At 51.8% G+C, this 27,213-nt stretch overlaps 10 protein-coding genes across 10 annotated transcripts; 4 read left to right on the plus strand and 6 right to left on the minus strand.

The window, feature by feature from the left end:
• Positions 1-883: 883 nt before the first annotated feature.
• Positions 884-2,881, plus strand: J4E82_003019 (uncharacterized protein; the record flags this gene model as incomplete). The annotated part of the gene is made up of 1 exon (XM_051729310.1): positions 884-2,881. One exon carries the CDS (start codon positions 884-886, stop codon positions 2,879-2,881), a length of 1,998 nt encoding a protein of 665 aa, XP_051591025.1.
• Positions 2,882-3,985: 1,104 nt separating this feature from the next.
• Positions 3,986-6,121, minus strand: J4E82_003020 (uncharacterized protein; the record flags this gene model as incomplete). The annotated part of the gene is made up of 1 exon (XM_051729311.1): positions 3,986-6,121. The coding sequence occupies one exon, from the start codon at positions 6,119-6,121 to the stop codon at positions 3,986-3,988; it is 2,136 nt and encodes a 711-aa protein (XP_051591026.1).
• Positions 6,122-6,344: 223 nt separating this feature from the next.
• J4E82_003021 (uncharacterized protein) lies at positions 6,345-7,670 on the minus strand (the record flags this gene model as incomplete). Its single annotated transcript, XM_051729312.1, has 3 exons — positions 6,345-6,746; positions 6,812-7,053; positions 7,103-7,670. 3 exons carry the CDS (start codon positions 7,668-7,670, stop codon positions 6,345-6,347), a joined length of 1,212 nt encoding a protein of 403 aa, XP_051591027.1.
• A 3,244-nt stretch (positions 7,671-10,914) lies between these two features.
• Positions 10,915-12,774, plus strand: J4E82_003022 (uncharacterized protein; the record flags this gene model as incomplete). Its single annotated transcript, XM_051729313.1, has 3 exons — positions 10,915-11,401; positions 11,485-11,625; positions 11,681-12,774. The coding sequence occupies 3 exons, from the start codon at positions 10,915-10,917 to the stop codon at positions 12,772-12,774; spliced, it is 1,722 nt and encodes a 573-aa protein (XP_051591028.1).
• A 1,382-nt stretch (positions 12,775-14,156) lies between these two features.
• On the plus strand, positions 14,157-15,849 carry J4E82_003023 (uncharacterized protein; the record flags this gene model as incomplete). Its single annotated transcript, XM_051729314.1, has 4 exons — positions 14,157-14,163; positions 14,402-14,691; positions 14,749-15,131; positions 15,186-15,849. The coding sequence occupies 4 exons, from the start codon at positions 14,157-14,159 to the stop codon at positions 15,847-15,849; spliced, it is 1,344 nt and encodes a 447-aa protein (XP_051591029.1).
• Positions 15,850-16,809: 960 nt separating this feature from the next.
• J4E82_003024 (uncharacterized protein) lies at positions 16,810-18,123 on the minus strand (the record flags this gene model as incomplete). The annotated part of the gene is made up of 1 exon (XM_051729315.1): positions 16,810-18,123. One exon carries the CDS (start codon positions 18,121-18,123, stop codon positions 16,810-16,812), a length of 1,314 nt encoding a protein of 437 aa, XP_051591030.1.
• A 389-nt stretch (positions 18,124-18,512) lies between these two features.
• Positions 18,513-20,413, minus strand: J4E82_003025 (uncharacterized protein; the record flags this gene model as incomplete). Its single annotated transcript, XM_051729316.1, has 3 exons — positions 18,513-20,093; positions 20,158-20,291; positions 20,350-20,413. The coding sequence occupies 3 exons, from the start codon at positions 20,411-20,413 to the stop codon at positions 18,513-18,515; spliced, it is 1,779 nt and encodes a 592-aa protein (XP_051591031.1).
• A 790-nt stretch (positions 20,414-21,203) lies between these two features.
• On the minus strand, positions 21,204-22,679 carry J4E82_003026 (uncharacterized protein; the record flags this gene model as incomplete). Its single annotated transcript, XM_051729317.1, has 1 exon — positions 21,204-22,679. One exon carries the CDS (start codon positions 22,677-22,679, stop codon positions 21,204-21,206), a length of 1,476 nt encoding a protein of 491 aa, XP_051591032.1.
• A 594-nt stretch (positions 22,680-23,273) lies between these two features.
• Positions 23,274-24,424, plus strand: J4E82_003027 (uncharacterized protein; the record flags this gene model as incomplete). The annotated part of the gene is made up of 2 exons (XM_051729318.1): positions 23,274-23,368; positions 23,422-24,424. The coding sequence occupies 2 exons, from the start codon at positions 23,274-23,276 to the stop codon at positions 24,422-24,424; spliced, it is 1,098 nt and encodes a 365-aa protein (XP_051591033.1).
• A 548-nt stretch (positions 24,425-24,972) lies between these two features.
• Positions 24,973-26,513, minus strand: J4E82_003028 (uncharacterized protein; the record flags this gene model as incomplete). The annotated part of the gene is made up of 2 exons (XM_051729319.1): positions 24,973-26,270; positions 26,321-26,513. 2 exons carry the CDS (start codon positions 26,511-26,513, stop codon positions 24,973-24,975), a joined length of 1,491 nt encoding a protein of 496 aa, XP_051591034.1.
• Between the last annotated feature and the right edge of the window lie 700 nt (positions 26,514-27,213).

Below are 27,213 nucleotides of genomic sequence, written 5' to 3' on the forward strand. Positions count from 1 at the left end.
TGGAAAATCTTCGTTGCTTACCGCTGCGGGTGTGGGTCGCGAGAGAGCTACCCTGTGTCTGCATCCAGTGGGGAGGTAGCTCAACTGCTAAGCTTCGAAGGTTCTCATCTTATCTCGACACCCTATGACGTCGCCGGGCTCGCCTGGAATGCCCGCCAAGCACGGTCGTTCATTTTGCATTGAAACATGAGAAAGGGTAATTCGCTGTGGCCGTTCCGGCGCTTTATTCCAGCCCGTTCTCGCGCGTAAATGCATCATTGAAGGGTCCGTGCGCTAAGACCCTCTTCGTCCCGCCGTTGTCCGACGCTCCGCTGGCCACGATGCTCGTCCTGCAGGGCAGAAAGAGTCTCAAGGCGAGTGGAGCCAAAGTTTGAATCGACGTGTGGGGTCGCGAGGATGTCAAGATCTGCACAATGGAAATCACGTTCAGATCTGACTGGCGACATTGGACTGCCAGGATGTTTGAGACAGCATTCGACAGCGCACTTCTGTCTAGGAAACCAAGCATCCAGACGCTTCGATTGTACATTCTCTGCAACCCTGCAGAAACACCGAGACACGTGCATGTTTGTTTGTCACTTTGCGGTCAGCCTGTTGTCTTTGGGAGATGATGACTGCCTCGTTCGCTCCACATCTCTGACAAATGGTGCGAACCACAGGGAAGCCTGATTCGCGCTGATGGATGACTCCTGACCGTCAGGGATCGTCTTGACGAAGGAAGCGGCAGCCAGGTCGCCCGAAAGCGCATTCCTGGGATTAGTTGCAACTTCCCTGCAATCCGATTGGGCGACAAGACTACCCTCCTGTCAGAATGGCCAGGGTCTAACGGCCTACTAACAACAAGCGACATTTTGTATAAAGTACAACGCCCGCCAAATCCAGAATGCAGACCAAGGATATTATCGCAGTTTGTGTTGTACTTGGACTTGTTTTCGTCGCAGCCATGGCACTCGTTACACGATTCTTCCTGCAGCACAAGCAGGCTAAAACCACTACAACAACTGACATGTTTACCACAGACGGCAAGACAGAGGGGCAGCTTCAGCTCACACATATATCGAGCTCGTGGAAAAGATTGTTGCTCCCAAAGCAAGATTCAAGCAAACGCTACTGGGTGCCAAACCTGTCGGGCATCATAAAAGCCGGGGATGAGGGTTTGTTTTTCTCCGCGTTATTTGCCAACCTCCAAGGTCATCCTGGACAACTACCCCTCGAAAACCTGTACGATGCATTCGCAACCGAATTGCGATCCCGACCGATCTCGGAGCGATCGTCATATACCGGAGACATGACAAAATTCCTTGGGCGAGCAAAGAAGCCTGCAGGGGGCCTTGGGCGGTCGAAATCGATGTCCAACGTCAAGCGAGGAGAGTCTAGCCCCAAGACTGCGAGGAAGAGCTTGGATCTGTCGGTGGTTGAGATGGGTCTGGCTAGAAGCCTATCTGTGAAGAGGCCGGCAACTGCATTAGTACCAATGCGAAGTGGGCTGCGCGATGACGATGCCCAGAAAGCTACACAAAGGTCTTGGATGAAGGAGGGCCAGACAGCAACGTATGAGGATGGAAGGATGAGTGTGAAGATTACCTCTGGGGAGCTTGCATCGCTATCCATAATACTCGGAAGTCAACTGAGTACTGGATCCGACACGGACGCCTTGCTTGAACCCAGTGCATACGGCATCTCGATAGCTATTACGCCAATGACAGACGCCAAACACCAAGTCACACTCACACAACAGAGACGCAGCAGGTCGCAACGGCACGCCTCAGGCTCAAGCGTTTCAACGCTCTTTGCAAAGCACCTCGCAGCCGGCTCCCTCCCATACTCGCAAGATAAGATTGGCGTGAACAGCATCCTCATCACCGAAGAAGCTTTCGAGGCGCTACAGGCAGGCGCTTCTCTCTACACTCATCCATATGTCGCACGAACAGCACAATCGAAATTCCTCGCATCTCTCCCCAGTTCGCGCGAACCCAGATTCCACATCCTCGCCACGTCAACCGAAGTCCACACCTCAAACACACTATTAGACGCCATAGCAGCACTCCCATTCTCTGGTGGCCTGGCGCCCCTCGCATCAGCGCCACTGATCAGAACAGTCCAGTTCATCGCATCCGCGGGCCTCCCCCACGCCCGCCTACTGCAGCGCTTAGAGCAACTCATTGACAAAGTGCACCGCCACGCTCCGCACCTGAACATCTTCGGCCCCCTCTACGAGCCCCAAAACGCCGGCCTCCTGTTCCGCGAGCGCGAGCGTCTTGGCAGATTGGCCAGCGATGCAGCGACGCCCGACTCCCTCGCCGACAAGACAGCGCGTGTGTCGCGGTACACCACGCTGCTCGAACGTCTGATGGCCTTGGTCCCGGATCTCAAATCGCAGGATGTCCTGGCTGCAGTGCAAGAAGCGGCCAAAGCCGAAATACGATCTGCATACCAAGCTGCTGTTGCTAGTCACTCTTCGTCTGCTGCGCGCAGGAAGAGCAGCGTCGAGACTATCACTTCTCCTGTATCGGTGGTATCTGATACTCCCGATATACCTGCCAAGTCAGCAAAACGCCAATCTACCTCTTCCTCGCGGCGTAGTCCTAGGAGGCAGTCGAATCGCTCGAGCGCCTTCTCGGAGGTTATGGAGACAAGTGTGCTGTCGCTGTTTCCAGTAGAGGAGGAGAGCGGCGGCGGCGGCAAAGAAAGGAGTCTAGCGAAACAGGTTGAGCAGGTGCTGAAGGCGGAGCTACCGTTGAGTGTGGAGATGGTGGCTTTCGTGGCGAGGATGGTGGTTGTAGCGTGGTGTGTTAGTGTGGAGACTGTGGCTTGGAGCGATGGAGAAGCTGGGTTCAGGATACCGGATGTGGAAGCAATGGGCAAGTTTGTCATGGCATGATTTCATGGTACGTACCGATGGATTGAGCATGTTGCATGTACAAACATTGGAGATGAGAAAGTGAGAGATGGGCTAGAGGCGTTTTTTTTCTGGCGATTTGGCTTTGGCGTTTGGGACATGTTAACGAGATACCATTCACATTGTCTTTTTTTTTAGTCTAGTAGAGATACCAATATTTGTTGGACAGCAACCTTAATCATCGATCTGTATACATATCTCCATGTTATCGATGAACAGCAATTGAAACATGCGACAAAGCACAAGTTACCCATCCCAAGACCCCCAGCAGATCCGAGTCGTTCCGCCATATCGTCCCTCTCAATCCGCCCGCCGCGTGCATCTTGAACACGAGATCGCGAACCTGCCACGATCACGAGATACATGTCTTGTCACCGTCATCATAATCATCAGTCCCCATTTAAGGAATGATGTTCCAAGACATGACAAGGGCTATTTGCAAGATGGGGGCGCCCGGGAACGGCAACGGCTAACATCCGGACATCCGGGGTGTGTGTGGGGGGGCTAGAAATGGATCTGCATACTGCAAGGAAGCCGACCGAGAGAAGTCTTTCTCCAGATCGAACGCGCGGACCCGCGCGGGACCCGAATTGAGCGAAGCAAAAGGGGAAACGGGAAGAAAGAATGTCGCCGGCTTTCTACTAACGATGTAGGCCCTGACTCCCTGTTGTGTGCATCGCATGGGCCTTTTTTTTTCCAATGTGGGTTTTTGCCGAACTTGACTTACTTACCTACCTTTCTCAAGAACCATGCTTCAGAATTTGGGTTAGATAGGAAGATGAAGAGCAAAAGTCTGGATGTTAACCATATTTCTATCTGAGAAAGCTGGAAAGAAAGGAACAAGTGATAACAATCCATCTATCCCGTCCCCTGGTTCATCTTCAGTGTCTACATATATATGCCAAGTTCCGTTCGTTAAAACCCTCATGCAATGCATAACAAAAAGTCCGCAAGCAACCCAAGGAAGAGGAAGAAGAAGAAGAAGGAGAAGAAGAAGGAGAAGAAGAAGAAGGAGAAGAAGAAGAAGGAGAAGAAGAAGGAAGAGAAAAGAGTCTACAATAGAAACCATAACCACAAACCCTACTTTCACTCCCGCGGCCCCATAATCTCCAACCCCCGACAAACGCCCACCCACCCCTCCCTCATCCCTTCCCACACCCTCTCCATACTCTCCTCCTCCAACCCATCTCTCCTCCTCTCTTTCCTCTCCACCTTATCCCCCGTCCCATCCGCCATCATGGCACTCACTCTATCCCTTTTCCTATCCTTGTTGTCCGAAACCAACGTAGAATTAGTTTTAAGCCCTTTCCCATCCAACTCTCCTTTAACCTCCCACCCTTTACGCATAGGCCCATGAATCGTCGCAGGAGAGATGAGCGTAGAATCTAGCAGGGCGTTCCATCTCGAAAGATACATACCGGGGCCATGTGTCGTCCCTGCACTTGGTTTACTTTGGGAAGATGACGACGACGAAGGCCGCATGATACTCTCCAACCTCGTCTGACTAGTAGATTTCAGCGTCTGAAGATGCTCTTCATGCTGATCCAACAACCCCCTCAACTCTTCCTGTTTCTCCTTCCCCAGCGTCTCAAATAACGAGTGTAGCGGCGCCGTCATATTCCCTGCGCCGCCCTCGCCCTTTTCCTCTTGCTTCGCCGCAGCGTCATCAACGCGGAATTCAGAAAAGATGCGTTTAGCGTAAACGAGATAATCCTGCGCGAGTTGAGGCGCATTCTTGGTGACGTGGTGCAAGAATTTGTGCATCGAGGGTGCATGTTTCTTTAGTAATGTAACAAAGTCCTCGACAGTAGGTGCATCGCTCGCTCCTTCATCCAAGATACTCGCCGGGTCGGCCGACGGAGAACTAGGTCTCGACTTGCTCGTTTCGCGGCTCTTGGTACCCTTCTTTTTCGGCTTGGCCGTCTTGATGAGATCGGTGATGAAGGCTTCGGCGTCGGTGACGGTACCGCTGAGGTCGACGGCGTTGTGGATGTCGCGGATGACGGGGTCCATGGCTGCGACGGCGTCTCGGATGGTCGAGGTGAGGACGTCTGGGTTGGATTTGCACAAGACTTTTGTGAGTTCTTCGCGGTCGCGGATGGAGAGGTAGGTGCTGAGGTACTCCATGGCGACGCTGTGTTGGTGTTCGTTGAACGTGTCGGCGTCGACCTTGTAAGGCGGGTCCGAGGTTTCGAGGATGACAGCTGCGATGGATTTTTGCTCAGAGACGGACTGGCTGCGGACTGCTTCGTGCTTGTCGCGCGAGGCGTAGACGTACGTCTTGATTGCCTTGAAGACCTTCTTGTCGGGGGCGTTGCGTGAGGATTCGAGCTTGGTTGCTCGCTTCTGAAACTCGGTTGTGTCCCATGCCAGGATGGTGGATATGATTTGCTGCAAGAGGTTCATGCCGTCATTGGTGTTGTTGGTCAGGCCGATCCAGTTGGTCATGGCTGTGACGGAGAGCTTGGCCAGGACGAGTCTGACCATGCCGTTGATCATGGTGGCTGCGTTGCCTACGCGCAATGTCTGTCTGATGACGGTGTATGGGATGAGGCGGTGCAGGTTCTCGACGAGGCGGACGAGGTATTGGCCGTCGGGCGACATGACGAAGACGTGGTGGAGGAAGGATGCGGCATTCAACAGCATATACTCGTGGGCTGCCTGCAGACTGCTGGAATGGTCCTCGAGCCGCGGCGTCGCCTTGACCTTTTCGTACAGGTCGTCGAGAGCATTTCCGTATATGGCGTCCTTGACCAGCTCCTCGAAGCCTTGTATGACGTCTTCGGGCTTGCTCGTGTCGTATTCCTTCTTACTCTCCTTCTTCTTGGCCGCTGGATATCCGCCCAGCATGCCTCTGGCGACATACTCGGCAATGCTACTCGCCGCCGTCGCCAGCGCTTTGCGGCTCCCAATGGCGCCCTTGTCGTAACTCTCGCTCAGTTCGGCCTCGGCCATCCTCGCAACCAGCGTCTGGATCTTGTCGGACCACCAGCTCTCGCCAAAGTTGCGTATGGCGGGGTTGCAGAGGGCGAACTTGTTGAGCATGTTCTGGAGCAGCGGGCTCGTCGACTGCACGCCGTCGGCCTTGCGGAAGGGGTAGCCATAGTGGTCGATGGTCGAGGGGTACTTGAAGGCTTCGATTTCAGCGTAGACTTGGTGGTGGATCAGTATGTCAAAGAGGGCGTGTGTCTGCGCAGGAGTAAGCGGTTTCGTCGTCGACATGGTTGGCGAGGGCGAAGATAATCAAGTCAAGTCTCGAGTCCATGGTTGGCCGTGGTTGATGGTGGACGCGGCGGATGCGCCTGCGACGCGGGGTACGTCATCGCGCCCAAGCCTTGGCAGATTAGCGACTGGATCGCCCCCACATGGCACCGCTGCATTCGGATCACGGCATGCATCGTGCAGAAATCACTCTTGGTCAAGAGCGTTACTTCAATACTCCTACTCAGTTCACCTTTGGCACATCGCTGCCCCAAGGATAAGCCTCGGGCATAGCCTTCCAATTCTTCAAGTCATCATAGTTCCTCGTCGTGCTCTTGCCCTGCAGTACCTGTTGTACAAAAGGCAGAATGTCCGCATACCCGCTCATATCACAATGCCCACCAGACGGTATACTCATGCCCAGCTGCTTACCCACACCCAGCCAGTTGTACACAACCTTGGCCGCAGGAAACGTGACTTGAGCAGTGCCTTTGGAATCGGTGAACTGATCATTGGCGTTCTGCGAGAGGATGACTGCGCGTGGAGCGATGGCTGCGACAATAGTATGCGCGTCATAGGGTAACTGGGTGGACTTGCCGACGAACTGGGAGATGCCGGAGGAGGTCCACCATCCAGCTCCAGATTTCTTGAAAACTTGTCAGCACGCCAGTTTCTTGATAGTCGCTGCGAGTTAAGGAGGCGAGTACTCACGGCGTTTTCCAAATTCTCTCCTTGTCCGCTCAAGCTGTAGCGGTAGGGTCCTGCGCCTTGAACCCCAGAGCACATGGGCATAGTGACAGCGATACGTTTATCAAACAGGCCAGCTGCCAAAGCAGCCTTGCCCAGACGGGAACAGCCCGTGACTCCAGACTTGGTCGCGTCAATCTCTGGAACCTTGAGTTCGATGCCGTCCAGAACGCGGTGGAAGCCCCATGCCCACGCAGTCAGAACCCCTATAATAACCATAAGTATGCAGTAGAAGAGCGCGAACACATCACACACCGATATCCTTGCTGTTGTACAGCGTCCAGAACGAACCACTCTTGCTGTTGCTGTCTGCGGCAACCTTGGTATAATCAAATGTCACCACTGCGATACCCGCATTTGTATAACTCTTCGTATCCATGCCTCCAATCGATATGACCACGGGAAACGGTCCACTTCCGCTGGGCAAGTTCAACGACGCGGCGATGCTAGCCGTCTTTCCGCCTGCTGCGACGTTGACAGTCAAGGTATTGCCGCTGCGCGTTGCTGAGACTGTCTCTTGCGAATGGTCTGGATAGTAGCCGTATTGGTATTCCTGGAGGAGCTTGAGGATCTCAGGTTGGCGGCATTGCAACCACTCGTCTTTGCTCTGAACGCGAGTTTTACCATCGAGGTAGAGGAAGGGATCTGGCATGGTCTTGACGGAGGGGAAGGCGGCTGCTTTGGGCATGGGGTTTGGCGTGGTTGGACATGTTATGTTTGTCTGGCGAGCAAGGATGTCTATGAGGTTTTCGACGTTGTTTCCCAGAGGTGTACCGCCACCTGTGATTGACAAAGTCAGGATCGTGAAGAGAGTGGTGCGCATTTCGGTGCCTATCGTCGTGATGAGACTGCAAGGTATCGGTGATGAGATGATGGGACGACGGTCATGGTGAGCTTAAGAGAGACTAAGGACTGAGTCTATCGGACCAAAGGCTACGAGTTGAGTCGATACAAGTTGACGTCAATTCGTGATCTAAACCACCCGCAGATGGCGTAAGTAACAACCTCTTGTATATGAAGTCTGGCGTTCGAGTGACCTGATTTTTCGCTAAGAAGAACCATTGCCGCGCTGCAATGGCACTTTGTACCAGTCGAGTTGTTCCAATCCGTCCGATCATCTCTTTTCTTGATGTCAAAAGACCATGCAGCCCCACGATGGGTGTGGGGCTCCCATATAGCCATGCCTTCGGATAAAGGGATTTCCAATATGTAGTTGGGGCCGTACACGCAAGATGCCCCGAAAGAATACATGCTCGGCACAATTTCTCGCGGATAAATGCAAGCATCTTAGCGAGCAGTCGATGAGACATGACCGAGCTGGACTTCCTGACTTTCTTGTAAAAGTCGACTGATGGACGAGACGAGAGGGTTGCGGGGGAAATTACTCTCTCTCGATGATTCCATACATGACGACCTTGGCGATGCATTCTTGTTGTCTGATGCCATGGATGACAACCTTTGTGATGTTTTCTTGGTGTGTTTCCGACTGTACACGAAGACACCGCAAGACCGAGATCGACCGTGATCATCAATATATGGCCGTATTTCGAAGCTGCGCAGATTTTGAATTGGTGGCGGGACCGGATTGTCGGGGATCGGGAAGCTGAGATCAGGCGCATCTGTGTACAGATCACGGCCCAAATGTATAGGCAGTGCACGTTCGTCGTGAGCCCCCACGGAAGCGGCGTGTGCACCCTTACCTCGCGTGCAGAGCTCCACACCCACAGGTGTGCGTAGTCCTGACTTACTGTGAGCTTCCGCTACAGCGGTGTCTGCAACACCACCTTGTGTGTAGAGCATCGGATCCTCTCTTTCATTCCCCACGTCACTTGCCACGCGTGCTATTTGCACGAGTGTTGCAAGGGGAAAAGCAATGTCCCATATTTCTTCGTCTCGATCATAGCTTATTGACCAGCCCTGTAAGCTTCGAATTCTTTTGGAACTTTTTCTGATTACGAGATCGCAGTCGTTGTAATACAATGTAGATTCATTGTCTATGTGTTGGACGCGATAACAAGTTCCAAGATCGATGGTCATGTGCAAACGTCCGGAATATGACCTGCACACCTCGTCCATGTGTATCTTGATATGCAGAGGAACACCACGCCCGACTTCCGTTCTGTTGGAGTTTTTCAAAAATGACTTTTTCAGGCCCAGGTACAACTCACTTAGACGTGAGGGTAAGATTCCAAACAACTGGTCTTCTTTTCCTGCTGGGCCCGGTTCTGCTAGATGTAGCACCTTGTCGAGAATACCGACTGCGCAGAGGCAGAAAGAGTTGCTGCATGCTTGCAAAATGCGCTTGGCGAGCTCATCATGTGAGATATCGTAGTCGACCTCAAGGTCTGAACCCTCGCCGCATAATCCCAGTAAGGAAAAGACGCGATCCCGACGATCATGGCATTGTTTTTCAGAGAAGAGTTGCAGAAGGTAAATAAGACTCCTGCCCCTCCATCGGTGCGAGTTGTTTTCGAGTGACACCGCTTTGTTTTCGATGACCACCGGAGTGTTTATCCAGCGTCCTACGAGGTCGTCTTCGTCTTCATCTCCGTCTTCTTCTTCCTCTTCCGCTGGCGGCTGCCAACGGTCGACTTCCTCTTTGCCTGCCATGAAGGTAATATAGCGCGCCAAGCTGACTTCTTGGGTAATCCAAGCGCGTTTCCAATATTCGCTTTCCGAGAAACGCCAGTCCAAGAAACGCCGCTCACCCAGGTACCCTTCGAAGAAAGAGAGCTTGTTTAATTTGAGGGACGGCATGCTTCCGCGAAAGTATCGTGCCATCAGCGCATCGTCACCAAACCAGGAGATGACTTTGACCGCCTTGCGGAATATCTGACCCATCTGCTGCACTTGATGTGATCGTTCGGAATTGTTCGACTGATCGATACAAAGTGCATCGATCCAGAGCCATTGAGTGCAAATATGTGGCTTCTTTCTTGCTGATTCCAGAAAGGCATACAAGTTTTGACCGACTCGGAAGAGTCGTCCGTCTATCCTGATCCATTGGGGAGATCGTTCCTTACCCCAGACGTATGAGAGACAGATGTAAGTGCTCTTTGTCGAGGCATGACGAATCTCCAACTGAATATGCCCGTCGAAGGATGGGTCTGGGATGATACGCACTAATCGGATGGAGGGCGACTTAAAGTCTAGGGGCGAATGCCAAAAAACAGGCCGATCAGTCCATGCCTCGGTGTTCTCTCGCGCAAAGGTTTCTTGATCGTCCTTTAGGTCCCAAAAAAGACGATCCATGATGCTCAGTAAGTTACAGCCTGGAGCTTGATGATCGGGTTGGTTTAGGTTGCTGTGCTTCCAGGTCTACGGGAGATTTGTTCGGCCGCTATACCCGTCTTGCGATCTAGGTTAAGTCGTTTTGGCACTATCAGTGCGACGGACAAATGCTTTGCGACATTGAGCATTGTGTGAGGGATGAAGTGAAGAGATAACAGTGCTTGAGGTTACGAGGCTATGCTGTTGAGCTGAATGTGCGGGGCAGTGCAAGGCTGACACAAAAGCCACCTGAAGCCTCGTCGCCTCGCGCAAATGCGTTAAATCTCGTATTCAACGCATGCATCATGGTTTGGATATCGCTGGGTCTATGTCGGAGGCTGTTGCTAGGAGCAGTTCAAGGATGGTTCTGTTGCACCACTACAGGCGCTAGAAAAGCTCAATTACACACAAACCATTTCAAAGCGGTTGAAGTTTAGGTTGCGATGCGCGATGCGATGACAGGAAGGATGAGTTTGGGGCAAGTCTCGTCTGCATGTTGATTTGGTGTCCGTACCGGCAAATTGTTCACACGTGGTAGCGCGTCGACGCGTACGCTGCTCACAACATCGATGTGAGCTAGAATACAAAGAGCGTCCACGGATCAGAAGGGCGATGACAATGCAAAGGTTGCGACAGTTGCAGGTATCGTGCTAGAGTGTAAGAAGTTAGGAGGATGCACGACAATGATGTCAACCCGGCCCAAGCTCTTATCCGCGCGGGGAGTGCGTCGCGCAGCTAGGCATCCACATATGGACGTAGGCCTCACCATGTAGAATCTCCAGGCTTCAAACACCAACATGGTGCTGCTAGTTTCCCTTCTGTTTGCTGCTTTGGCTGGTGCCAAATGCTTCGAACCTGACATTGCGCATCCGCCGCCTGAGTACAATGTCCACGATCCTCTGCTCCAAGAAGCATTCGAATCCATCAACACAGCACTTACGGCAGCTGTGGCAGCGCCAATACATGCTCGAAGCTCGTTCTCTGTAGAGATAACTTCATCGGAGGAAACCCTATGGTCGTATCATCACACGGCGCGCGAACGCAATGCCTCTCGCCCAGATATCCCCGAAGTCAACGGCGACGCGTTGTATCGTATCGCCAGCATAACAAAGACCTTCACCGTCCTCGGCATATTGTACCAGCACGCAGCTGGCAACTTGAGTTTAGATGCAACTGTGAACACGTATCTCAAAGAACTAGGAGAGAAATCGGATGGTGGCATACCATGGAAGGACATCACCTTGCGTAGTTTGGCCAGCCAGCTGAGCGGCCTTCCGCGGGAATGTAAGCTGCCAATTGACAAGGAGCACAATCTGTTTGATGGGTGCCAGACAGAAGAAGGTACGCATGCTGATTCCTTCCGTTAGGGGCTCAAGGCGACTTGATCAACCAGAACTACGAAAAGCCGAATCCGAGTTACTTGGGCCTACCGCCTGATGTCTCACGGAAAGGGTTGCCACATTGTGATGAGTACTCACCAAATTTCGAGACGCCTTGCACGGCCAGAGGTTCGCGTCTGATCGTCTGATCGCCGAGACCGAATGCTGACTGGAGAGTGCCTAGATTTGTTTAAGCAGGTCAACAAGCTCGCGCCGCTTTTCGCGCCCAACCAGAAATCTTCTTACTCTAACCTCGCGTTCGAGCTGCTCGGTCTCGTTCTTTCGCGGGTATCGAATCGTACCTACGAAGCTTACATCGATGAAGCCATATTCAAGCCTCTGAACATGTCCACCAGCACCCTTTCGAAACCCGCCGACTCTGCTGGCGTCATTCCGGCGGGCCCACAGTTCTGGGACGTGCAAGAGGGTGTTCAGAATCCCACGGGCGGCATCTATAGTTCCTCGAGTGACCTTTCCAAGTACCTCCGCTATGTCTTGACTCATTTCAATGCCATTACCCACGCGATCAATTGGCTGCACCCCGTCTCCCATTCCCACGGATCCAATAGTTTCTACGGTATGCCATGGGAGATCTTTACAACAGACCGCGTACTAAAAGACTCCAATCGCACAATACGCGTCGTATCCAAGAGCGGAGGATTGCCAGGCTACACGTCCATCATCATGACAGTGCCAGAATACGACCTAGGGATCACCATTCTGATCGCCGGCCCTGGAAAGATCTTTGCCAAAATCCAAAGTATTGTTTTGACGACCATGATACAAGTCGCCGAGAAGATTGCCATCCGGCAGTTGAGTGATCGCTACGCCGGCACATATAGCGCTGCAGATCCAGAACTGAATTCTACGGTGAGACTGACAGCCGACCACCGCGGTCTTGTCATCACAACCTGGATATCGAATGGGACGGATGTCTTCGAATCACCCATTGTCAAAGATGGCGCGCCGGAGCACTACTACGCACAACTCAGCCCTACACTCCTCTACCGCGACGAGGAGACACAGCAAGGCGAAGAGTGGCGTGCGATGTTCGTCGAGGAGCGTGGAGGTGGGCCGCCGGATGATTTCTGCATCGATGATTGGGACATGTCCTCTTATGCGGGTATACCCTTGAATGCAGTCGCGTTCTGGGATGAGCAAGAAGATGGGCACTTCGGGAAGCTGGAATTGTCGGCCTTCAGGGTGAATCTCACAAGAGTGGACGAGAAGGCAGGAAAGAATAGGGAGTATGATCAACAAGAGGCGATGGAACTCTGATGCCTGACACTACAGACTCGCATGGCGGCCTGATTGTAATCGCCTGTAGTACACGACTCATGACTGAACGATCCTATGTAAGTCACCGCAGCTAGAACCAGGTGACTAGATTATATAGAGTTCAAACTTCCCCTAGAGCACTGTGCAAAGACAGGTTCGCGAAGGCTCGCGTATCCTTCTATCAACGGCGCTTGCATTTGCCGTGACCAAAAAGAGTCGGTTCTATCGCAGCGACTGTGGTCGGCAGGCTGCACTAGTGTTTCTGGACGTGATTAAAGTCCGTGCTAAGACTGATCTACATGCGGAGCTAAACTCTAATCTTAGTATGCAGGGAAAGACCCACGTTTTGCGCAAACACGATTGCCATCATCAAGCCACAAGATACCGTTCTTCACCGGGTTCATATACCTCCGGTCATGTTCGGTCTTGCTGCAGGTCGAGGATTTCTCCGCTAGCTAAGCCACTGAGTCGAAGCCGTCATATGTAGTGAACGCGAGTCCCGTGGCGACATGAGAAATGCCAGAGGGATCTTCACGTCTAAGCAACGGATCAGGTTCGCATTGAATTCAATCGCTCGCGATGCCTAACACGGCGATGGCCATGACTATTGTGAATATGTGTGTTTTCACACATACCGATCCCGAGAATCCTACTTGGTGCACGTCACCTCCAAACGACCTTTCCCGCATTTGGCTGTACTGACTATCTCATCTTCAAAGTATGTGAATCTACACGATACATCCAACGTATCATGCCATAGGAAGAGGCAAAAGTCGGAGAGTTTGTCCCTCGTTGGGCGCAAGCTCCACGTGGATTTTGCCGTAGCAGCGGCACACGTCTGCGAACTAAAGTCAGGGCACAGTCTAGCTCGTAGACTGCCGATTGCGCCCGAACAATGCCAACAGTGCGTAGCACGCCTCATGGAGTCTGCTCCGTGACCAAGTCGGCAGCTCCACTGCTAGGAGCTTGTAACATACTAACGGCGCCTTGATTTGCGTGCGGAGACTAGGAGTTTTGACAGTGCTGTGCTACTGATTGCCGCGGATAGTAGCATTCAGCCCCCCTGTTTATAACATATCCTGGTCCATATGGGATTATGAAGGGCCCATGTTCACATGCGAACTGCTTTCGCTTATCGTGTTTCCTTGCTCCTCCTTCCTCTTTCGCATCCGAGGTAGACTGTACTGCCTCTTCTTGGAAAGCGCCTTGTCTTAATACGGTCGACTGGAAAACGGTACGCGGAGTACGGCGCCTTCTCATGCGGTTTTCGATATGAAGTTCTTCTCGGCATTGTTGTTCCTCGTCTTTGCGCCACTGCTGTCGTTTGCGCAAAGTCAGAATGGATCTGACGTCCTCGCTCTTGCAGTCAAGAACCTGCCTCCATGCGCGGTATGCCAATCGAGTCAACATACTGGAATTCAAAACTGACAAGATGTAGTTAAAATGCACATTGACAATCGTCACGGCGTCACCATGCGAGCTCACAGACTTTGCTTGTATCAAAGCCAACGAGACGCTTCTAGATGACCTCACCAAATGCGTATTAGCTGGCTGTAAGCCAAAAGAAGCACTGAGTGAGTTCTTCCTCGTTCTCTTGTTTCCAGATGTTCGCTAATCGAATAACTAGCGGCAAAGAGGTTTCTCGCAGACATGATGAACACGCCAATTCGTAACAAGACGATACAAGGAACGATTACCACGTTGGTCGCTGGAATAGCAGCCACGGTGGCCTACATTCTACGCGTTGTTGCACGTCTTCCCTGGTTTGGAGGAAATTGGGGGTTGGACGATTGGGTGATGACTGTCGCTATCATACTCGTCGTCCCACTTTCCGTATGCGCATACATTCTGAACCAAATCGGCTTGGGACAGGATATGTGGTATGTGTCTTTTGACAACATTACAAAGATCCTCGAGGTATGTTATTGAAGAATTCGAATGCTGAGATTTGGAGCTGACGAAAGTGCGATTTAGATCTTTTACTACACTGAACTGCTATACCTAGTGTCGGTGGCATTGACGAAGATAGCTATCCTCCTTTTCTACCTCCGCATATTTCCTCAACAGGGTATTCGACGCGTCATCTATGTCACAATAGTCGTTTGTATCATGTACATCATCGCTTTCGGCACAGCGACCGCGCTGCAATGTCTCCCAATCCGCATCGCCTGGGAACACTGGGACGGCGAGCACCACGGAAAATGCATCAACCTCAACGCCGACGCCTGGGCATCGGCCGCAGTCAACATCATCCTCGATCTGGTCGTCATTACTATACCCATGCGGGAACTCAGCCAGCTCAAAATGAGCCGCCGTCGTAAATTCGGCATCATGCTCATGTTCCTCGGCGGAGGCTTGTATGTTCAATTCCTTCCGTAATTCACCTTGAGTGTGTGCTAACAGATACTTAGTGTAACCATTGTCAGCATTGTCCGACTAAAATTTATGATTCAGTTCGCCCAAACGACCAATGTCACCTGGGACTACCTGCCAATCGGATACTGGTCTGCGGTTGAAGCTCAAGTCGGTGCCATCATCGCCTGCCTACCCGCCATCCGCCAACTGGAACGCTCGATCCGCGAACGCATCTGGCCGAAGCAGAAGAAGAACAACTACTACTACGAAGAGAACTCTGGAAACAGCAGCAAAAAGTCCAAACAAAGCAATGGCAGCAATGGCAGCAACATCAAATCCCGCATCTGGCTACCAAAAACCGATCGCTCTCAACTGAGCACCTTTAGGACGAGTCGAGCCGACAAGGAAGACTTTGTCCGGCTAGACGAGTATGAGATGGGCGTCACCAAGGGAGCGAAGGAAGGTATCGTAGAGACTGGGAATGGTATTCCAACACGAAGTTCGTCGGACGGATCGCTGGATCGGTCGTTCAAGTCGAATGAGGATATCCAACCGCTGGCGGCTGGGCCGTCGCCCGTTGTAGGGTCGCCGTTGGGGGGTATCATGGTGCAGAGCGAGTATAGTGTTGACCGGGGGAGTCCGCATCCGTCGGAAATACAAGCCTTGCCGCCGTATCATCCCAAAGAGGGGACGTTGATGGATACGCGGAGGTGGCTTTGATTAGAATGCGAGTTTTCATGATCTACGAAATACGGAATACCCAATATTACTTTACTTTTAATGGATGGAATAGCACCATGGTTCTTGAGATAAGTGGTAGCATTTGTAAGACGCTCTTACTTCTTGTACTTGGAATGCTTCTTATTTGAGAGCTTCTCTCAGGCACAAAGATTATAAAGATTCTATAAGTCATAACTAGCTCATCAATTGCATGTCATCGGATTACTAGGGTATTGCTTCGCGATTGCGCGCACACAGCGACTGTACGTGACGCTCCCACCATTTGCGCATCCTACAAAACACTTCTTGGCAAGCGACCACTCTCGATACGAGACGCAACACTCAGTAACCCCTCGCGAAATGTAGATCAGAACCGCTCCGCGGTGTAGAAGCCAAGGGGCCAAGAAAGTGGCGACAGCAAGCCATCCGACACCCGCGCACCGGCGTGTTCTCGCCCACTTGCCGCACTACTACTATCCGGAAATGTTGGCCGCGGTAGATAATGAATCGCAGTACTACACCAGTGTAGAGAGTTGAGGTGAAGTGGGTCGACCCACTTCGGCTCGGTAGATCATACTCCACAGCGTGTGCCTAGTGGCCTGTTTGGGGAATTTCCGCGGTGTGCTATGGCCCTTCAGCATAAAACATATTTTTTTAATTGTACGTGCTAGTGCGAATATAGTAAGGTATTGGCCGTTGTTATTTGTTCCATGTCTTTTCACTGCATGGACAAGGATTATAACGATTTGAAGCTATCCAGGTGGGCTACAATCTCTCGTAGTACCACTGATAATGCTATCCACGCATACGAAATAGACTGTGCTTTGCTATCTCTTCTCTATCCGACACACACCACCACTCCGCTATCCATACTTTCACAATCTCCCGATATCTTTCTGCTCGCTGCTTGAACTTGACAAAACGTCACAGGTAATAGAACAACCAAATCCACGTCCCTCTCTACAGAGTATACCGTGACCCATTTTCTTCCATCAAGTAGTCCATCTCCGCCTGCATTAACCTCAGCTCATTTCCATCTTTCGACCCTTTCAACCTCAGGTTATCGTTCATCTGCTCATGCTTGTCCCAGAAATAGAACGTGAACAGAACGATGGCACTGACAGGCACTGCTACCACAAAGAACAGCCACACGTTACGACTTGCTTCATCGAAAGGAACGTTTCCGGCGATGCCGTTGAAGAAGTTCATACCGAAGAAGGATGAGACGAAGGTCGCGGGGAGAAAGGCAATAGTAACCCAGGCTATGCCTCGCATAGTACGACTGTCTCGTTGTGTTTCTTCCGCGATCCTGATGCTCTGTGCGAGAAGCTTCGCTTCGTTTACTGCTCGTTTTTCTTCTCGTTCTTGTCGAGCGTCTTCCCGCTTCTGCCGGTCTTCTTCTCGTTTTTGTCGTAGCTCGATCTTAATATGATCGACATGTACACGCAGCTCCGAGATACGTTCTTTCATCCTGCTCGGCTGCCATACTTCCATTGACTCACTCACTTCTTGCAACTGTTGAGCCTGAGGAATATGGTTCGACCTGTCCATAGATGCGATTATCCAATCGAATGCTTTTTTGCTGAAAAGTGCCTGTTGATCAAAGGTTGAGGCATTGGCCATATTGCTACTAATGTTCAGTTGATGAAGCAGGTCGCTCAGACTTATCGAGTCTCTTGTTTCCAAGGCTGCTTCCACAAGGCGAATATTCGCGTCAATTTTCTTTGCCTGTCCAATGACGGACGTCATGTATGAGATCAAAAGCTTGTGGACCAAAATATCGAAACCAGCATGTTTTGCCTGTTTCGAGGCGTTTTCGTGACGCTCCGACCAAAATTGATCGAGAAAGTCGAAGACATGATCCTCTGCTGCGTACAACAACATTCCCCGTCGCTCTCCCCCTCTCCTCTGGAACACCTGGTCTGACAATGACAAATACACGTACGGCATGCAGTGTCTAGGTGTCTCCAGCAAGATGCTATCTTCATCGAATCCGCCCCGAAGACCAGGACTATCATAACGCTTGAAGGTCTCCAGTGGAAGTATATCGTGTAATCTGCTTCTTAACAGCGAACATGTTGTTCCGTTCTTTACAGGCGCCACAAGGAAAGCCCGACCATGACTACCATTCATAAAAGCCTCTAGTTCCTTCCAATCTTTAACACGGAAGCTTGTACGTATCCTAAGTACGATTACGTATACTCGAGCAGCTTCAAAAAACTCCCTCTCTGCTGCACTAGAATCAAAATCCACTTGACTTGTAGGCTCAGGCATGGACGCTGTGCGAAAAAGAATAGGCGACGGAGAAAGGGAAAGAAGAAAGAAAAGAAGACGATATGACCGGCGAGACAAGGCTGAGGTCGCTGGAGTATATCAATGTTGGCTCAGCTGCCAAGAACAACGCGTACGTAGCCTCGAGTAATCGGATGACCGACACGGCTCCCAAAATAATGCCTTGCGAGATAAGGGATCGGGTGGGCGCAATTACGGGAAGCTGTGTGGATGAACAGCCCATGTGTGGAGAGTTATTCGTGCAGACGGCGCCCATGGACTCCGTGGGGCTGGATTTATAGGCTCGTAGTTGCCCGCAGGACGTGATCACCAACAGTTGCAGTATGCAGGCTACCCAAACAAAAAGGACTTACTGCCACTCCGCAGCATTGTTATAGCTTCGCCCCAGCCTTGCTGCTCCCCGCCGCAGCAACCAAAAATCGCCCGAAATACCTCTCCAACTTCTCCTCCGCAGTTGCATCTAACTCCACAACCGTACCCACCCATCCATCGGGTCGCAACACCACTACAGCCCCCTTCTCAGTCGCGACGCCATACCTCAAATGCGCACTACGACCCTCATCATAAAATACACGACCAAACGGCATACCACCCAATGTCTCATACGCCGACGGCCCACCGGGTCCTGCGATAATGGAAAGACATGATACTGGCGCATCTGAATCAGTCAGCCAAGAGAGCTTCTTGATCGCTGCCGTAAACGACTCCAAAGCAATTTTGGTGCGCGCCACCTCCCCAGCGAAAAGCACAACATAAAATGTCACCGTATTCGGTGTCTCGGTTTGTAGTCGCGTGGATTCAAATGTCGCAGGTTTCTGCAGCCTAACATCTGGTGCGCGCTGACCAGGCTGCACCGACGACACACCCGAACACTGGGCGAGGTTCAAGTAAGAGTCCGGTTCATAGTAAATACCCAAACCACTACTAAACGTCGCCGCTTCCGCCATGACTACACCCAGTACCTCATTCGGATCCGCATTCGGATCGCCCGTCCAACCCTCTGGCAGCTGCATCGTCATGAGGCGCGAGATATCCTTGTCATAATTGATCAACCGCTGTACATTGGGCAGCCGTTCCGCTTCGTACGAATGCAAGAGGTCCGGTTTAGCAAGACCCCGGAGGACAAGGGAGAGCTTCCAACCTAGATTTACAGCGTCGTGCATGCCGGTATTCATGCCTTGCGCTGCGCCCGAACTGTGCGTATGGCATGCGTCACCGGCGAGGAAGATAGAGTCGTTTACGAAGAAGGAACGGGCGATGCGCTGCCCGACGACGTAGATAGTCCACCAGTCTACTTGTTTAAATGAAAGATTGAATGGCTTAACAGATGCAATGGCTTCTTGCACGGCGGCAGCTTCGTCGAAGACTTTATACGCTTTCTGGCGCTCGGCTGTGAATGCGAAGCCGATGCGCGTTGCGCCTCGGTCTAGCGCGGCCCAGAGGACATTTCCGTGGGTAGGTGATTCGATGGCGCAGTAGGTTCGGGGCTTGGGGAGGTCGGTTTCGATGACGCCGTCAACGCGAACCCATTTGTCTTCGCTCGAGGAGCCGTCAAAGGGGATGTTCATAGCTCGTCGTACAAATGATCGACCGCCGTCTGCGCCGACCAGATATCGACACTTGACCACGCTCTTAGCCTTGGTCGAGCCATGTTCGATGGTAGCCAGCACCCTGTGGCCGCCCATCTCAACCCCTTGTATCACCTCAATACCCACTAATGTATACGGCGCATCGAGTTGGACGCCCTCCCTCGCCAACGCTTTCCTAAACACCTCTTCCTGGTATTTCTGCCGTAGCACCAGTGCAAAGTCCCACTTTGTGTCCTTCATGTTCTGCATGAACGCCCAGCCTCTTCCTTCGACCTCGTTGCCATATTTGTCGTAGTTGACTGTCTCGCGGCACGCAAAACACTGTTGCGCAAGAGAGTCAGCAAGACCAAGTTGGTCAAGCATCTACAGATGTGAAGACACGAAGTCAGTGTATGTCTCATATGCATTTCGCACAGTCATAACTTGCCTCGGAGCTGCGGGGGAAGAGGGTGATGGCGCGACCATAGTTGTCTTGGGAGGATTTTGGGTATTGCTCGATGATTTTGATGCGGTGGTTAGGTTGGGGGAGGTTACGTGCGAGTTGGTAGGCGGTTATGAGGCCTGTGAGTAGTTGTTAGTACGATAGTGTGTACACGATGAGTGCTGGGGCTACACGTACCCACCGGTCCTCCACCTACCACGAGTACATCTACATACTCTACTGGCGGCTCAAGAGTCGCCATATTCTCTATACGACGGCGGAGCCTAGTTCTGGCATATGACAAGCTTCCTCAAGCTCAGGCATGGCCCTGTTGACGCGCAATAAGCTTTATGGGGTGTCTGTCCACATAGGAAACGGCAAAGGGCAGCCGCTCCATTGATAAGAGTACAACCATATACTATTAGTCATGCATGACCTCATTTGACTCAATGGAGATGGCCGCATCGGAGGTGCTGTCGCGAAGGAAGCAAGAATGGGGTGGGACGCGACCTTCGCGGGTGAACTGATAAGATAAGGATTGAGCCGCGGCACCTGCGCGTCAAGCCTAACCAGCGCTTTTTGGCTACAATACCAGCCTCTACCAAGAGACGTTTCTCGTCCGCCATGTCCAGCGTCCGACTCTTGACGCGGAGTAGTCATATCGTCTGACTTTCGGTTGGCACTCGTCTCAGCATGGCTAAAGGTATGGAGCAGACACGCCAGCCTGTCCAAGGTACTGTACACCAGTACGATTACAGCTATCATAAAGTACGTACAGGTTGACTACTAGTGTTGTACGTACAGCAGCACTGAAAAAAAAGCTCCAAGTACAAACTACAACTGTAGTACAGCCGCTTAGACTATGTACAGACTACACTTACTTAATATAGACTAACAGGAGCTCTCCTACGTACAGCTTAGGTATGACGTACTGCTGTACTGTACCTCTCCATACTACGGTAGATTAAACACGCTGAATCACGCCACAAGCGTCAAGCAATACCCAAACGAGGAATGTCCCCTCCATAGTGTGCGCAACATCTTCAACACACCTACAGCGGCAACACCCACTCGCCCTCTTTTGTAGGTTTGGCAAGACTGCTCGCATCCCTCTTCGTGAACCTCCCATACCCCTTCTGGCCCAACAATCCCCCATTGTCCCTATCCCAAACCACCTTTCCCCTCAAGATCGTCCACCTGGGCCACTGCCTCAGCCTCCTCCCCTCAAAAGGCGTATAATCAACATCATGGTGCAACATGCTATTCGTCAGCTCAAACTCCTCCATCTTACCCTCTGGATACCAGATATTAACATCGGCATCGGACTGTCCCTCCACCAACGCGCCTTTCTTCGGATACAAGCCGTACAGCTTGGCAGGATTGGCAGAAGTGACCTCGACGAATTTGGTAAGTTCGAGGCGGTTCGCGCTGAGGGCAAGGGAGAGTCTTGTTTCGATGCCTGGACAGCCGTTGGGTATGTACTTGAAGTGGCCGAGCGGGTGTTCAGCGCTGATGCTGGATTTCTTGCCCGTTTGAGCATCATCGTAGCGGAAGGGACAGTGGTCCGAGGAAAGGATCGTAAAGGTGCCGTTTGCAAGTCCTTCCCAGATTACGTCGCAGTCTGCCTCGCTCTCCCGTGGTGGGGGCGAGCAGACACACTTTGCGCCTTCGAAACCGGGTTGGTCTAGGTCTTGCTTCGTGAGGAAGAGGTATTGTGGGCAGGTTTCTGCGTAGATGGGTAGGCCGCGGTCTTGTGCTGCTTTGATGTGGGCGGCTGCTGCGGGCGTGGAGACGTGGACAATGAGGATGGGTGTGTCCATGAATTCTGATAAGCTGATGGCACGGTAGGTGGCTTCTGTTTCCGCCATGGGAGGGTGGGAGGATCCGTGGTATTTCGGTGCGAATAACTTCTTCTTCTCCAGTTGGGCAGTCATCCAGTCGATTACTTGACCGTTTTCGGCGTGGATCATTGTTGTTATGCCTTGTTTTCGCGCCTCGAGGAGGATGTCTAGGATCTGACCATCGTGCAGCTGCAGGGCCTCGTAGGTCATGTAGATCTTGAGTGAAGAAATGCCTTCTTCACGAAGAGTCTTAAACTCCGAGAGTGCCCTTTCTGAGGGGTTTCCCACGATGATATGGAAGGAATAATCAATGTAGCAGTTATCCTTTGCTCGTTCATGGGTAGCCGCCAGGGTATCAAGAAGAGTATCCTCGGTCTTCTTTTGCGGCGCAAACGTTACCATTGTGGTGGTACCACCGCATACTGCTGATCGACTACCCGTCTCGTAGTTGTCTGCCGTGGAGCCATTGCCAAACAACGGAGGTTCCTGCAGATGAACATGAGCGTCTACACCTCCTGGCATAACAAAGCCGCCTTCAGCATCTATCGTCCTCGTCGCTTTTGCGTCTTTCAGGCCTCCTCTTGGAACCACTTTCGATATCTTTTCATCTTTGATAGCAATATCCCACTCTTGAACTTCAATTTCGGAAACCACGATTCCATTAACGATGATGAGGTCGTACTCCATGGCTACCTCTTTGTAGCCTTATTTCAGATGGTCTAATCTCGAGGTACAGACTCTCAAGTCACTTGCTAATACTAGAGGATACATTTCAGCGGTTATCGTGCTTGTAGAAGGAAGGCTAGTCCAAATTTGTGAGGTGCGTATCTCGACCCCTCTTTCGCGCTGCCCCACCTTCCTCCCATCGTCTTCACCCGTCCCTTATCAACTCTGACGCCTATCCGCGGTACAAATGCGCTTAAGAAGGGTACGGTATTCTGTAAAGTAATACTCGTTAGTCATACGTGATGGAGACGCGTTTCTAGAAGCCGACGCGTCGGAACAATCGTACCTGATGGCTTCACGCCACTACGGGCAACCCGCAACACCAGCCTACAACATACCATAACTTTTAAACAGGCCAATATGGCTATCAGAAGCCCGAAAATCAACGGCGACAGGCTGAATAGCACATTGCAAGAAACATGCACAGCATATGGCGCCCTCGCAGCTCCATCAACAGGCATGTGCCGCCTGACTTTAACCCCGTCGGACAAAGCTGCGCGAGACTGGTTGGTCAGTGAATGCAAGAGTTTGGGATGCGAGGTCAGAATCGACCAAATGGGAAACATCTTCGCCATACGCCCAGGTACCGCCAAAGACAAAGCACCAATCGGCATGGGTAGTCACATGGATACCCAACCTGCAGGTGGACGGTAAACTCACCCTTTCCCCTCTTCCAACCCAGATTGGACTGATGTCAAGGTAGATACGATGGCATACTGGGCGTTCAGTCCGCCCTAGAAGTCCTCCGCACACTCGACGAGAACAACATTCAAACCCATTGTCCCTTTGCGCTGATAAACTGGACAAACGAAGAAGGCGCACGTTTCCCTGGCGCGATGATGGCTTCAGGTGTCTGGAGCACACATAGCAGCACGGATCTAGAAGCCTGCCATGCCCTCCACGATACTAGCGGTATATCCATGGAAACAGCTTTACGCGACACGGGATACTTGGGCCCCATTCCTTGCGATTACCGCGAGAATAGACTGTCCGCTCATTTCGAACTCCACATCGAGCAGGGCCCTATTCTAGAGAAGGAAGGGAAGAGTGTAGGTGTCGTGACGAGCGTACAGGGTATGAAATGGTATGCCATTAGAGTGACAGGGCGAGAAGGCCATTCGGGTACGACGCCCATGCCAGGGAGGGCAGATGCCTTGGTCACAGCTTCACGGCTTATAACAGCTGTACGTGACACTGCACTCGACAGCCGACTGGGCGTTGCTACTGTGGGTGTTATCCGCAGTGATACGAGTTCTCAAGCCACTATACCCGCTGGGGTGGGGTTCGTGATAGATGTTAGATGCGATACTGATGCCCTCGTTACCCAACTCTCCGACAAAATCTTACAGGCTTTTGACCAGGTCGTTGCGGAAGAAGATAATGGGACCAAGTACCGTGTGGAACGCACGTGGGGCTTACCAGAGTCAAAGTTCCATTCGAACTGTATCGAGGCGGTGAGGAAGGCAGCAGTGGGGCAAGTTGGTGAAGAGCAGGTCATGGAGATGAAGAGCAGGGCGGGACATGACAGCGCATGGACGAGTAGGGTCTGTCCAACGAGTATGATCTTCGTACCGAGTCGAGAGGGAATAAGTCATAACCCAGAAGAATATACGAGTCCAGAGCATTGCGCACTGGGGGCGCAGGTTTTGCTTGATGCGGCGCTGGAGTATGATGACATGATTAAGAGTGGGGACGTTGGAGTTTAGATCACTCAGATGGGTAGGAGAATTATGCTGATATGCTCGTGAAGTTGGAATATGAAGGAGCTGCTGGGGACACTGCTGGTGGTGCCTGTGATGAGAGAGAGAGGGCCTGGATTGATTCTTCCACTACTGGGTATCAACCGATAAAGCAGATCTGGGTCTTCTTGAGGGCATAATTCGTTATACTACTTCAAAGACCAATACATGAAACAGGGCTGAGAAGCAGACAACGCACAGATCATCGCCAGAGATTTTTCTTGTTACGAACACTCGTCACACTGGGTCGAGGTTACAGAAGAGACAAAGATTGGTAAATCGCGTTTTCCGCTGTCATGGTTGTGATATACAAAAAGAGTTTATACAAGGGTTAACTCCATCCAGCCTATCCTGTAAGCCTGATACATGCGGGTATATATATGAGATTCCAAAAAAGAAAAAACTCTCCAACACCAAACACGCTCTTTTTTCCCCAGATGGAAGAAACAATCGAAGCAGAGGTAAAAATTGTACAGAAGATTCATCAAAAGGCATAAGCCGAGCTTTCCCTCCGTCTATCCCCTCAGGCTACCTTTCCTGTACTTGTCGTCCTTCAAAGGCACCGGAGGTCGTTCGTCGGCGTAGTCTTGAGACGGCATGGCGGAGTCCTTTCGCGCATGTCTTGGGTCGTAGACCGCGCTCGAAAGTATCGGCTCTGGCTTGTAGGTCGCGCTGGTCAGGGTGGCCTCTGGGTTGTAGGTAGCGCTGGATAGCGTCGGTTCTGGGGTATATGCTGCGCTGGATAGTATCGGCTCAGGGGTTGGTTGGGGCGAGTATGTGGTTGCGGGCAGCGGACTATATGTAGCCGCAGGTAATGTATACATGAATTCGTCAATTGCGTCGTCGATGTCGTCGAGAAGGTTTTGTTGGTCCGATTGCGACGTCTCCGATGTCGATTTGCGATCAAAGGGGTGCTTCGGGTCAAAGGGGAAAGTGAATGAGATAGGTCGCTCCTCGGGTGTATAAGAGATCCTGGGTGCGTGCTCTGGGGCGTTCCAATCTTGTGGTGGTGCCGGAGTTGTTGGACTAAGCGGTAGTAGAGATATCATTCGCTCGGAGTTCATGCGCTCGAAGTGTTGGTCCGACGAACTGCCAGGATACAATGATGCTGATCGCTCACGTCGTTGCGAGAACCCGCCGTCGTATGTTGTCGCTGGCAGCAGAAAAGAGGTTGCCTCGGGAGCGGAGGACGAGACCTCCTTCTCTTCACGTACAAACGTGAATGATGTTGGCCGATCTTTCTTGTTGAAGGGGCTGTCATTGGGATCGTTGAGTGTTGAGGAAGAAGAGAAGCCAGGAGATAGCACTGGGTCGCTTTGACTTCTTGTATGGGATACGAAGCGAGGCGAGGGAACCTGGAGGTATGTTGGAGAAGGCTGGTAGTCGTAGTCTGGTGGTGGTGCGATGAAGATGTCTCCATGACCCATTCGCTCACCGGGAGCAACATTCCGGAGTGCTTGTAGTCTCTCATTCGCAAAGTTTGACTCCAGGATATGCGCCTTCTCCACTAGCTTATCAACAAGCTTTCCGTGTGAGTCCTTGAAGGTCCTCTTGACAAAGCTCATTAGAAGAGCTGAGCAAGTCATCTTAACATCTTCCCGAATGTACAGTCCGTGTCTTGGTGTCTTGAGTCCAGGTTCAGCTGGAGGCTTTGGCTCGCCAGGCAATCTTCCTCCTACAGTCCACTTCCCTTGGATATCTAGACCGAGTGGCGCGTACACGTGTGTGTTAAGACCCTCGGCTGTGTCGGTGAAACAAGCGTGGTATGATACAGAACCTGTAGCTAGGCCGCCCGGTAGATATGAGACCTTGTCTAGATGATGTTAGCACTGCACTCAGGGGTTGTGAATGCACAACACTCACCCTTGATGGTATACCACATAGCCCAGTACTCGTCTGTTGGCGCATAGCTTGGTGGCCTGCATTTGAACCGTTCCACGACCAGTGGGTTCAGGTCGATCATGGCAAGATGATCGCGGTACATATCAAGCACACTCTTCCTTGTGATGCCAGCCGGCAACGGCGTAATAGTGGTGAAGACAGCAGTCTTCGGCATGATCGCAACCTCTGGTGAAGTGACTCGTGTAGGTAGATCTTCTCTGGATTGATGTTTCAAGGAATCGCCTGTGGATGCGATCAATGTTTAACGCGCGCGTGAAGCTGGAGAAGTGGGAAGAAAGAATGTTTGGATGGCAAAGCAGCGAGAGAAGATGTACTTGTTTCGCAGGCCATAAGAGGAAGATCCAGCCATGAGTGCTGACACGCATCGCACACGTATCAGGCGTGCGCTCGAGCGTAGCTTCGAAAAGCCCCTGCATCCAGATTCGCGGAAGGTTTGGGAACGACAGCACCCCGCCAAGCACCCCGCCAACAAGTCGAGAACGGCAACATTGCCGTTCTGATCATGCCATTGAAATTGCTTTCCTTGCCATGGTCGCTATATTCAGTCGGATAGCGTCTGGCCGATTTGTTTCTATGCGGGTCTCCGGGAGACAGAGTACGCTCATACTGGCATCGTCGTAGAAAACGCGTTGCCGAGAACCGAGAAACGCGAGTAGAACGCTGTCAGATGGTGTCAGCCGAGATGGAAATGCACATGTTCTGTGACGAGCATCAGTGGCGTGGTGTTGCAGGTGTCAAGATCCTGGAGCAGATCCGCCGCAAGTATGTTAGACGCTAGCGTCCGCGCTAGGACGAATATAGCAGTGTCAACGAACTATTGGACCCAAAAATGCATCATTCTTCACGGGCACAAG

Source organism: Alternaria postmessia (assembly GCF_024291825.1).
Source record: "Alternaria postmessia strain BMP 2775 chromosome Unknown scaffold_12, whole genome shotgun sequence".
Taxonomy (NCBI): domain Eukaryota; kingdom Fungi; phylum Ascomycota; class Dothideomycetes; order Pleosporales; family Pleosporaceae; genus Alternaria; species Alternaria postmessia.